Genomic DNA, 12,097 nt, shown 5'->3' on the forward strand with positions numbered 1-12,097 from the left:
CATATATTTTAGCAAGTGCGTGTGAGTGTGTATGTGTGTGAGTTTGTGTGTATGTGTGTGTAAGTGTGTATGTGTGTGAGTGTGTGTGTGAGTGTGTGTGTGTGTGTGTGTGTCTGTCTGTCTGTCTGTCCAAAGGCCAGAAAATGGTGCCAGATCCTTTGGAGACAGAGATCCCAACCTCTGAGGGCAGTCAGACATGGGTGTTTGAATCTGAATTCTAGCAGTCATGTTCGAGCAGTGAACACTCAACTGCTGAGCCATTTCTCCAACCCCATCTGGATGATTTTAAAATCTTCATTTTATTCCCCATGTTCTGCAGTTCCATCATGATAAAACTTACTGTCCTTTTCAGTCAGAGCTGAGATAAACTCCAAAGAGAGCCACACCTGGAGTCATCCTAACGAGACTGTTGAAAGTCAGGGACAGAATGTAGAAAGCAGCAGCAAACTGTGAGCTTTACATTAGATCCTGTTTAAGAATGCCAGAGGACTGGGAGAGGGAAGAGGAGAAGGAAGTGGAGGAGGAGAAGAAGGAAGAGGAGGAAGAAGAGTAAAAGAGAAGAAGAGGGAAGGAGGAGGGAGATGGGAAGCTATTGGGTAACATGGAAAATTCTTTAAAAGGCAGCCAAGCTAGAATTACCTAGTGAGCAAAAACATCTTTAAAAGATGAGGACGTGTGTCCAACAAAAACTAGTTCACACACGTTTTCAACGTTATTTGTAGGAACCAGGACGTCGAGGCAGTCAAAGTGCCCACCAATTGCTGGGTGGCGTCTCCACTCAGTCAGCGGTTACTCGTTAATACAGAGGAGCAAAGCACTGATGCCCATAGCATTACTGAGGCTCGAGAAGCTGCCACGTGGAAAGAGACGGGCTCCAGAAGGCAGCGCGGCATCGCCCTACTATATGAAGGGTCCAGAGGAGGAAATCGACACAGGAAGGGATTAGTGGTTTCTGGGGGTTGGGGAAGAGGAATGACAAGTGGCTGGTGGTGGGCAGAGTTTTTTGTATTTAATGTGGTTGTTAAGGAAGTAGACGATGTAATGGTTGTGAGCTCTGTGAGGACCTTGGGTGGTGAATTATCTTCATAGAAACACTGAAAAGCCAAAGGCCCTCTGTTGACAACTGAGTTCATAAATAATGATGGGATGACCCCAGCTCAGGAAGTATCTGGATCAGGCTTGTGAGTGAGAGATATCAACCATCTGGCTTTCTAACCCCTGGTGGCTGACGTCAGAGATGAGAGACAGAAAGAGGAGCAGTAGGTTCAGCGTCTTCCTAGGGACAACTGAAGACCCAGTGTGTCCACAGTGGGTGTCTCTTGAAATTCCAAATTCCCAAGAATAAGAGAAAAAATCTTACATGCTTCTAGATGAAAAATAACACTGCAAATTCTTAAAAAGGCAGCTCATCTAAAGTTACAGTCTCAGCAAAACCAGAGACTTCACGTGGTCACATTCTTAAGGTAACAATTATGACTAGACCATTTTCTGAAGAGAAAAGTGTGTGTATTTACTGACACTTGTGTGTATGCGCGTGCGTGCATGTGCACAAACACACACACACACACACACACACACGGATTGACTTATTTTATTTTATTTTATTTTATTTTGTCCAAAGCCAGAGTTTACTCAGTAGAAACAGGTTTTGTTGTTACTATTTTACCGTGCTCGCTCTTGCTCGTGGCCCCCCCCCCCATCTCATATTCTTTTTCCCCTGAGCATGTCAGACAGTAGCAGTCAGGCTGAGGTTAGGGTTTGTAGCTCAATGGTAGGTCACCTGTCAGTACATATGATGCCCTGACTCCATCCTTACCAGGATGATTGGCGGCACAACCAGATCAATAGTGCGCTCCCCCCCTCTTTCTCTTTCCCTTCCCTCCTTCCTTCTCTTCCCTTTTCATCCTTCCTTCCTTTTTTGTTGATTATTTTATTTCCATGTCAAATGTTTTCCCCCTTCCCAGTCTCCCCTTCTAAACTCCTCTACCTCACTGCTATAGCTTTCCCCTACACTGGGACATCAAGCCTTCACAGGACCAAGGGCCTCTCCTCCCACTGATGTCTGACAAGGCCATTCTCTGCAACATATGTAGCTGGAGCCATGGGTCCCTCCATATGTACTTTTTGGTTGGGGGTTTAGTCCCTGGGAGCTCTGGGGGGTAGAGTTTATTGATTTTGTTGTTTTTCCTATGGGGTTGCAAACCCCTTCAGCTCCTTCAGTCCTTTCTTTAACTCCTCTATTGGGGACCCCATGCTCAGTCCTCTGGTTGGCTGCGAGCACCAGCATCTGTATTGGGTCAGGCACTGGCAGAGCCTCTTAGAGACAGCCATACTAGGCTCCTGTCTGCAAGTACTTCTTGATATAAGCAATAGTGTTGGGGTTTGGTGTCTGTGGATGGGATGGGTCCCAAGGTGAGGCAGTCTTTGGATGGCTTTTCCTTCAGTATCTGCTTCATTTTTTGTCTCTACATTTCCTTTGGATGGGAACAATTCTGGGTTAAACATTTTGAAATGAGTGAGTAGCTCCTTCCCTCAACTGGGGACCATGCCTGTCTACTGGAGGTGGTCTCTCCAGGTTCTATTTTCCCTTTGTTGAGTATTTCAGCTAAAGTCATCACCATTGGGTCCTGGGAGCCTTTTGTGTTTCTGGTTTCTGGGACTTCCACTGCTATATTTCTATTTATTATTCTGGCCCTCTGCACTGCACCCCTGTCTCATCCCACACCTGAACCTGCCCCCCATTTTCCCTCCTCTCCCCTCTCCTTCCCAAGACCCCCCCTTCCCTCTATCTCTTATGAGTATTTTGATTCGCTTTAAGTGGGATTGAAGCACCCACACTTCAGCCTTTCTTCTTGTTAAGCTTCATATGGTCTGTGAGTTGTAGCATGGATATTCTGAGCTTTGGGGCTAATATCCACTTATCAGTGAGTACATATCATGTATGCCCTTTTGGGACTGGGTTACCTTACTCAGGATCATATTTTCTAGTTCTATTCATTTGCCTGCAAAATTTATGAAGCCATAGTTTTTAATAGCTAAGTAGTACTCCATTGTGTAAATGTACTACATTTTCTGTGTTAATTCTTCCATTGAAGGACATCTGGATTCTTTCCAGCTTCTGACTGCTATAGACATAGTGGAACTCGTGTCCTTGTTATATGTTGGAGCATCTTTTGGGTGTATGCCCAGTATTCATATAGCTGGGTCTTCAGATAGAACTATTTCCAATTTTTTGAGGAACCGCTTGGTATTGGTACAGAGACAGACAGGTCAATCATTGGAATAGAATTGAAGACCTAGGAATAAGTCCACACACTTATGGACACTTGATCTTTGACAAAGAAGCCAAAAACATAGAATGGAAAAAAGAAAGCATCTTTAATAAATGGTGCTGGTCCAGCTAGCAGTATGTATGCAGAAACTTGAAAATAGATCTGTATTTATCACCTTGCACAAAGCTCAAGTCCAAGTGAATCAAGGACCTCAACATGAAACCAGATACACTGAATCAAGTAGAAGAGAAAGTGGAAACAACCTCGAACTCATTGACACAGCGGGAGATTTCCTGAACAGAACACCAATGGCGCAGACTCTAAAACCAACAATTTTAAATGGAACCTCATGAAACTGGAAAGCTTCTGGAAGGCAAAATACACAGATAGTAGAACAAATCGGCAACCCACAGATTGGGAAAAGATCTTTACCTCTATCTACATCCGTTAGAGGGATAATTTCCAAAATATATAAAGAACTCAAGAAACTAGACTCCAGAGACTCAAATAACCCAGTTAAAAAATGGGGTACAGAGCTAAACAGAGAATTCTCAACTGAGGAATATCGAATGGCCGAGAAGCATTTAAAGGAATGTTCAACATCCTTAGTCATCAGGAAAATGTAAATCAAATCGACCCTGAGATTCCACCTCACACCAGTCAGAATGGCTAAGATCAAAAACTCAGGTGACAGTAGATGCTGGTGAGGATGTGGAGAAAGAGGAACACTCCTCTGTTGCTGGTGGGATCGCAAGCTGGTACAGTCATTTTGGTACAGGAATCAGTTTGGCAGTTCCTCAAAAATTTGGAAATAGTCAATAGTGCTTTCTTACAATACTGCAGCCGTCAGAGGCAGGACTGACACGTGAGTCAAACAGGAAGCTGACAGGAAAGTTTAACAGAAAAGGAACTTGAAAGAAAGGCAGAGCCATCAGGGCCTCTCAAAGCTACGACATATTCATGGAAGGCTGCACATTAGGGGTAGCATAAAAACCAAGTGAGCATTATAGAAGATAACTAACTGAAGCTAAAACCCATGGATGGGTGTTTAGAAAAGCCACTTTGACACAATTGAGAAATTGGTGATTCTAGGCATAGGCCAAATGAAACTTCCAAAATGGAGGTGGAGAGATGAAGCAATAGAAAGCAATGTTATTAAAAATCGTAGCAGCGGCTGGGCGTGGTGGACACACCTTTAATCCTAGGCCAGTCCTCTCTGTGAGTTCAAAGCCTTCTTAGTCTCTGAAGTCAGTTCCAGCCAGCCAGGGCTATCAAGTAAGATTCTGTTTCAAGAACTAGCTAATGATCCCACAAAACCTACAGGAAGAAGTGTTTTTTTAAAAGAAGTGTTTAGTATTATAGTTGAGCATTTCTTCCAATCTAATAAAATAAAACCGAAGATTTCTAGATATATCATAGAGCTATTGAAAGCTAGTCTTGGAGAAATTGTGGGAGCTCCACTAAGCATGTACACACACACACACACACACACACACACAGAGAGAGAGAGAGAGAGAGAGAGAGAGAGAGAGAGAGAGAGAGAGAATAATAATTATACTGACTGTTGGTTTTATATCAGGAAAAAAATAGAAACCCTGAGACCATATATTTAGAGGTCTTAGAGAAAATAACTACCTAGAGAAAATCCCCTTCAGTCATTCAGGTGCAGTAAGATATTTTTAAGTTGAACAAACTGAAGGGATACGTCAGCTTCTACCTAGCCTTGTATTCTCAACAGTACTGCAGGGCACTCCTCAGGAGCAGGGTGGGGTGCTCCTCAGGAGCAGGCAGACAGAGATTCGAACTAGAAAGGGTTGAGACTGCACAGTCAGGAGGACCGTGCAACAGCTGCGTGAACAGGGGCTCTAACCGGTACAAGCACATGTGTGTGATAGGGAGAGATGGCTAGTTGGACAGAATGAAAGCAGTCACTGTATGGTTAGAGCCAAAAGGAGGTGGTTGGGCTTTGGGCAATGTGTCTGTTACTTTTCTATGGTTGTGGTAAACACCATGACCTAGGCAACTTACAGAAGAAGGAAGTGGGTAGTCTGCGATGGTGGGGAGGCACAGCAGCAAGCAACAGCCATCTCAGCTGGAGCATAAGCTGAGGGCTTGCACCTTGGACCTCAAGCACACACGCAGGAAGAGCAGCAGGGAGAGGCCTTGAGCATCAAAGCCCACCCCTAGTAATGTGCTTCCTCCAATGAGGCCACAGGTCCTGAGCCTCCCCAGACAGTGTCACCAGCCTGGAACCAGATGTTCAGATGCCTGAGACTATGAGGGGGTACTTCAGGGGACAATGATCATGAGGAATTAATTAACTTTTAAGTTACTTGGAACACATCGAGGCACTGGTCTTCAGTTTATTGTATGTAGCTCCTCCTCATTTTCTGTCTTCCTTTCATCCTGCTCTCTGCATGTATCTTACCTATTGTGGCTGTGAGAATGCAGTTTTGAGTTAGAGCTGATACTGTATGTTTGGTTCAGTAGCTGCCACGTTAACTGTCAGTGTACACAGTGGCCTTGGATGCATTTGCACAGCTGCACCGCATTGCTGCCATCCAACTGCAGGGCTTTTGTTGTCTTAAAATACTGAAGACTTCATAAAATTTGGTATCCTTCTTAAAGATACTTTATGTATATCTGTAAGTGCCTACATATATTGTTTTGTATTACATTACATTATATTATATTGTATGTAACTATGCTGTTATACTCTGAATCAGAAGGCCACCCTATCTACCAATGATGGAAGAGGGAAAAGAATGAGAAGACAGGTTTTTAAAATCTTGTCTTACTGACACTGTGACCATGACATCTCTAGAAGTATTATTTTAAGCTTTCTTTTGGGTTTGTGTAGAGCAATGAGCTAACTAGAACTCTATCCAAAATGACTCCTTTTTCTCCCCATCTTGATTTTGTAGCTTGCAGTGAGCTGCACACCCCATCGCTAGATCGAAAACCAAATAGTTTTGTGGCTGTGAGTGTCACCACCCCTCCGCAGGCATTCTGGACGAAGCACGCGCAGACGGAGATCATCGAGGTGGGTGCTGCTGGCCCCTCTCTGTCAGGGAGGCCTCCGGCTCACGGTTGTCTGTGGGCCTCGGCAGAAGGGATGTTCAGCTCTTATGCAGCTGTGGCTTCAGTTGCATTTCAGCTCATTTATACGTTTTGTCACAGTCCTGGGGTGGCCCTTCATCTGCCACACCCTGCCTGGGCTTTGCTGGACTATTGGTTAAGGAGGTCCCTATATGATTGATGGACTTTTGAGAGACCTAGCTCTGTCTTTTTACTCCCAGTTGCTGCTGTGATTAGAGAATTCATTTTAATTTTTAAAAAAATGTTTCTCTGCTTTTATATATGAACTCATTGCTACACAATGTTATATCAACTTTTCCATTTTAGAAGCTAGCCCCTAAGAGAGGGTGCCTACGGTATAAGCACTTGCTGAGCATTGGCCTCATGCAAAGCACTGTATTGATTGTTGGTACAAAACCCATAAGGACACAGTCCTTGTCCTCAAGCTTCCCAAAGAGTAAAGGGCTGAAATACACCTGATCTGTTCATGCACCGGAAAGCACGGACCATTAGGGAAGCAGGGTAAGGACACAGGAGCAATATTCCTTTAAGCAGACTTCCTAGGTAGGACCTGACAGCAAGTCTAGGCACAGTCCTAGTTCTGCATGTCTTTCAGGACATGGCTGTGCTTCCGGTGTAGGACTGAACATAGTATGTGGTGCCAGGTGATAGCAGAGCATCAAGGGATTTAAGAAATAACTATATCTGCTTAGTGTGTGCTAGAAACTGATTTTGTAGGCTGAGCAGGGTGCTTGTGATACAGCACTGTAGTGAGCTTTGCAGGACTTGTGCAAGCCTCCTGCCTCTGACAGGTGTCTGGGGGAGGGATGCTGAATGACTTTAGCAGAAGGAAGGAGTGGGGAGAGCAGATGTGTGGGAAGAGATGCCAGAGGTAGACTTTGTAGGAAAGGTTTGTGGTCTCCCGGCCAACATCTGCTCAACGGACAAGGGAGCACCAAAGCTGAATCCCAGACCTTGAGCCTGCTTTAACAGATTCTCAGGGCATGAGCAAGGAAGATGGGGGAAGGCTCATAGACTTCCTAGGAGGGAATGCCCAGCAGGCACTGAGAGACCAGGCGTAGAGCTGCTGAGAAGAGAACAGTGGAGCTCTGAGGCAGAGCTGCCAGAAAATAGGCACCTATGATCTAGAAGCTAGACCCAGTCCTAAAAGAGGACAGCTCTGAAAGGTCAGTTTTAATTGTTCCAAACACAGGATTCTAGAGATAATTACACACCTTGTCCATTTCCTCCTGTGTCCGCCTTTGCACACACCAGAAAGGAACAGCACTCAATAACAGTCCAGGAATACAGCACACTAGAAACCACCTTGAGAATCCCATGCATGTTGAATGTACACTTATTTCGGGAACAAGTCCTCTGCACAGCTTCTGCTGTGGCCTGCTGTCTTGTCACATCAGTGATGATCTTGCCAGGATTTATTTTCCTCTTTGGAAAACAGAGTTCTTTGGTTCTTGTCTGGTGCTGCCATTAGCATTTGTGTTGAACAAATCAGTAAAAATGTTGATTTCCTCATACTGAAAATGTTAGGACAGTTAAAAACAATTCTTTAAAATCCAACTCTTGTTTTCTATTCTAGGGAACCAACAACCCTATCTTTCTAAGCAGCATTGCCTTCTTTCAAGACTCCCTTATCAATCAGATGACCCAGATCAAGCTGTCTGTGTATGATGTCAAAGACAGATCTCAGGGAACAGTTAAGTAACATGCAGTACCGGAACAGTCTCCCTTCTCTTAGGGTTGGGCAACTATCCAAGCAGGATTGAGTTCACTACTAGCTATGAATTAACCTGTGTGGAGACATACTTGTCTCTGGGAATTCTCTTCTGATCATTGTTATGGGCTCACAAGGTGAGGGTGAGAGGTGTTATAGGAACCACCAACTTCCCTAGGCTGTGGTACGTGGGTCAGAGGGACACCAAGTGTCCTACTGATCTCCCTGTCTCCCCCAGATGTACTTACTGGGCTCTGGAACCTTTGTGGTCAAAGATCTGCTCCAGGACAGGCATCACAGATTGCATCTGACACTGAGGTTGGTGTTGGCTTTATTCCTTTGGGGTATAAAGGCTTGCCCCTCCATCCTCCCAGGGACTGTCTACAGGAGGCAGTGGTGTGTAGAATGTGAGTGGAACGGACCACTCATTGTGTCAGAAGACCTGCCAGATGCTACCTTCCTTGCTGCTCCCAGGACCCTGGTGACCCAGGTTGACTGAGCTTTGCCTTAAAAGGCAAGGCAGCTGAGCCAGTCCAGTGCTTGTTAAGGTGCGACACTTGTTGCAGGTCTGCAGAGAGTGACCGAGTCGGTAACATAACTGTGATCGGCTGGCAGATGGAGGAGAAGTCAGACCAGCAGCCCCCTGTGACCCGGTCTCTGGACACTGTCAATGGAAGGGTGAGTGGGTGCATTTCTCACCAGCATTGACTATCTTCATGTACATCTGTCTCCAGGAAGGGCAGGGCCTGCTGCTTGACATTGCCTTCCATGGGACTCTCGGGGCTTTCTTGGGTGTGATGCTTTGGGGAACAGAAGGGTTCTGGCATACAAAGCAGTGCTGACCTGGAACTGGTCTCTGCTCTCTGAGCCACACTGGCCACATCTGTGGCACAGGATTGAGAACAGAGCATCTTTGCTAGAGTGTATGCGGGGCAGAGTGGGAAGGTGTGGGTGAAGAGACAATGGAGACCTGTGCCTTCCATCATGTCCTGGCAGTGACTGACTTTCCTAGTCACCTTCACACTCCCTCTCTCTCAGGACCCCCTCTCTGTCTGTCTCCTCATGGCCCACACAGTCTCTCACCCAGTTACCAAAAGAGAACTCCAACTTAAGAATCAGTGCTGTTGAAGAAGCATTATAAAACGATACCTCATTTTACCCTAAGTGTGCTCAGAACACTTGTACAGGGATGTTCTTGGTGGCCTCTGCTCTTCTGTTTCATTTTGGGCACCACAACCCGGACACCCAAGGTACTGAGGCTCAGAAGATACTTCATCAGAAGTAGGACATCGGCGTGTATGCTGGGCAGCTTGCGCACTGTCAACCAACCCCTAGAGTGCAGCTGCTAGGTCTTTTGTGATGCACAGGTTCACATCTGTCGCCTTGCTGCAGTCTCCACACCCAACGTTCTTGTCCTTTTCTGTAATTCTCATCAGATGGTTCTGCCCGTTGACGAGAGCTTGACAGAGGCCTTGGGAATCAGATCCAAATATGCTTCTTTGCGAAAAGACAGCTTACTGAAAGCGGGTAAGCAGCTTCCTCTCACGTGACTGGCCACCGTTTACTTCTGCCCACTTTGATTGGCACACACATGCCCCAGTTGGCACCTATCTGCTGTTGTTCATCAATAAGACCTTTTCTGCAAGATGTAGAGTCAGAAATCCCTTGAGGAAGGGGCTCCATTTCACCCTTACTTGACATTGGCCTTAGTGACTGACAGTGCCCCTGCTCCTTGCTGTTCAGAGATACTACTGCTGCTTGGTGGGACTTGCTTTATGTGGGCTTTGTTGTTGCCGTTTGCTTGCTTATTGGTTCTCATGGGAAAACAGGGCTGTAGAGTCAATGAGGTCCCAAGGAGGAGCTGTGCAGGTGGGTCTGCAGCCGTTTCGCCCACAGCCTGTCTTCTTGCATTTCCCACCTCAGTGTTTGGTGGTGCCATCTGCCGCATGTACCGCTTCCCAACCACCGATGGCAACCACCTACGGATCCTGGAGCAGATGGCAGAGAGTGTCCTCTCACTGCACGTGCCTCGGCAGTTTGTGAAGCTACTGCTGGAAGAAGATGCAGCCAGGTGAGCGGAGTGGACAGGATGGACCCCGTGAGCTCATGCCTTCAACAGGCAGAGTGCAGACCCAGGCTCTCCCCTTGCTGGCCCTGTGGCCCCAGCCGTCTGAAGCCACAGGGTGCTCCTCTGTCTCACAGTTTGCTGGGCAAGATGCTCAAGAGACTTGGCTAACATCAGCACTTCTTTCTTTCTTTCCCTCTCTCTTCCTCATTCATCCTGTTTGGAGCCACAGAGGTGAGAGCTCAGAGGATGACCCTTCAGAACCCTCCCCTCCCACAGAGCAAAGCTTTATCCCAAGGCATATTTTCTCAGTTCCAAGTAAGGGTGAGACTGTTTTCTGTCTGGTTCAGACTGACCTCCACAGCTTTTTCTAAATCAGCATTAGTGATTAGCACCATGCCTCCAAGAACTCAGTACCCTAATGCCGTAGTGTGCTTGCTGCTTTTGTGTGTCAACTTGACACAAGCTGGAGTTATCAGAGAAAGGAGCCTCCCTTAGGAAATGCTTCCATGAGATCTCACTGTAAATGTAAAGTATTTTCTCAATTAATGATCAAGGTGAGAGGGCCCATTGTGAGTGGTATCATTCCTGGGCTGGTAGTCTTTGGTTCTATAAGAAATGAAGCTGAGAAAGCAAGTAAGTTAACATTCCTCCATGGCCTCAGCACAAAACATCATGACCAAGAAGTAAAGAAAGTTTATTCAGCTTACACTTTCACATTGCTGTTTATCACAGAAAATCAGGACAGAACCTCACACAGGGCAGTAACCTGGAGGCAGGAGCTGATGCAGAGGCCATGCAGGGTTATTTCTTACTGGCTTGCTTCCCCTGCCTTGCTCAGCCTGCTTTCTTATAGAACCCAGGACCATTAGCCCAGGGATGGCACCACCCACAGAGGACTATGCCCTCCTTCCTTGATTACTACTAAGAAAATGCCTGTAGTTTCTCCGTGTGCTTCCTGTGTGCTCAATGATCTCTCACATCATCCTGTAAGGATGGCAGCGAAACTGCTGGCCCAGTCACAACTTCAGGGAGGTGCCCCAGTCCTGCAGCCTCTCATGTATGGGTTTTGTTTGCAGAGTATGTGAGTTGGAAGAGTTGGGGGAGCTATCCCCTTGCTGGGAGAGCCTCCGGCGCCAGATTGTCACCCAGTATCAGACTATCATCCTCACCTACCAGGAGAATCTGACGGACCTCCATCAGTACAAAGGTGGGTGTGGCCCTGTCTTCCCAGGTACCTGCATCTCCCACACTCCTAACCAGGCACTGAAGGCCTGGGATGCTCAGACTTTCTGATTATCTTGAGTGAATTTTAAAATAGATTCTCAGGTAGGTGAGAATTCTTCCAACTCTGGGGTTTTCAGATCTTAATTGAAATGATAATCTAGGGAATTGCAAGAAGTCTCTCTCTGGTGTCATCTCCTAAAACAGCCCTGTGAGTTGAGGCTGAAGTGAACAGTCTCAGGTTACCTTGGCTGAGTGGGTTCTTCATCCTTGCCTTATACCACTGAAAACCAAAAGATAGGGACTGTTTGCCTGAAGCAGAGCAGTTTCCCAGCTTAATTATTCAATGTGTTTTTAACAAGCATGTAGTTGTCAAGTGCAGCTCACTATCTGAAACTTGCTTTTCCTTTTACCCAGGCTGGAGTCTGGGGGTCAAGCCCAGAGCTCAATGCATGCTAGGAGAGCCCTTCTTGAAGATGATATTAGATTTTCAAACTATGCAATTTCTCCTTAACCCTCTTTTTCTATTCCAAATGAGATGGTTTTTTTGTTTAATTGTTTTAAAGTACTGTTTTTCTTATGATTTATTTATTTTGTAAAGATTTATTTTACTTTTGAGATTATAATATAATTACATTTCTTTCTTCCCTCCTTTCCTTTTGTTTCCTGTTGTTTTTCTTTTTTCTTTTTATTTATCTATCTAAGTCCTCTGTCTTTCTGTATGTC

The 12,097-nt window shown here is 45.8% G+C and overlaps 1 protein-coding gene across 7 annotated transcripts in view; it reads left to right on the forward strand.

Annotated features, from left to right (window-relative positions):
- INPP4A (inositol polyphosphate-4-phosphatase type I A) overlaps nt 1-12,097 on the forward strand; it is a 112,300-nt gene that overhangs the window by 64,307 nt on the left and 35,896 nt on the right. For all 7 annotated transcript variants that reach the window (XM_080917049.1, XM_080917052.1, XM_080917054.1 and 4 more), the window contains exons 5-11: nt 6,197-6,315; nt 7,948-8,064; nt 8,321-8,400; nt 8,649-8,760; nt 9,519-9,609; nt 10,006-10,153; nt 11,227-11,357. In XM_080917049.1, coding sequence (XP_080773175.1) covers nt 6,197-6,315; nt 7,948-8,064; nt 8,321-8,400; nt 8,649-8,760; nt 9,519-9,609; nt 10,006-10,153; nt 11,227-11,357 — 798 coding nt within the window. The remainder of the gene's footprint in view (nt 1-6,196; nt 6,316-7,947; nt 8,065-8,320; nt 8,401-8,648; nt 8,761-9,518; nt 9,610-10,005; nt 10,154-11,226; nt 11,358-12,097) is intronic.

This window comes from Micromys minutus (genome assembly GCF_963924665.1).
Source record: "Micromys minutus genome assembly, chromosome: 5".
Lineage (NCBI taxonomy): Eukaryota > Metazoa > Chordata > Mammalia > Rodentia > Muridae > Micromys > Micromys minutus.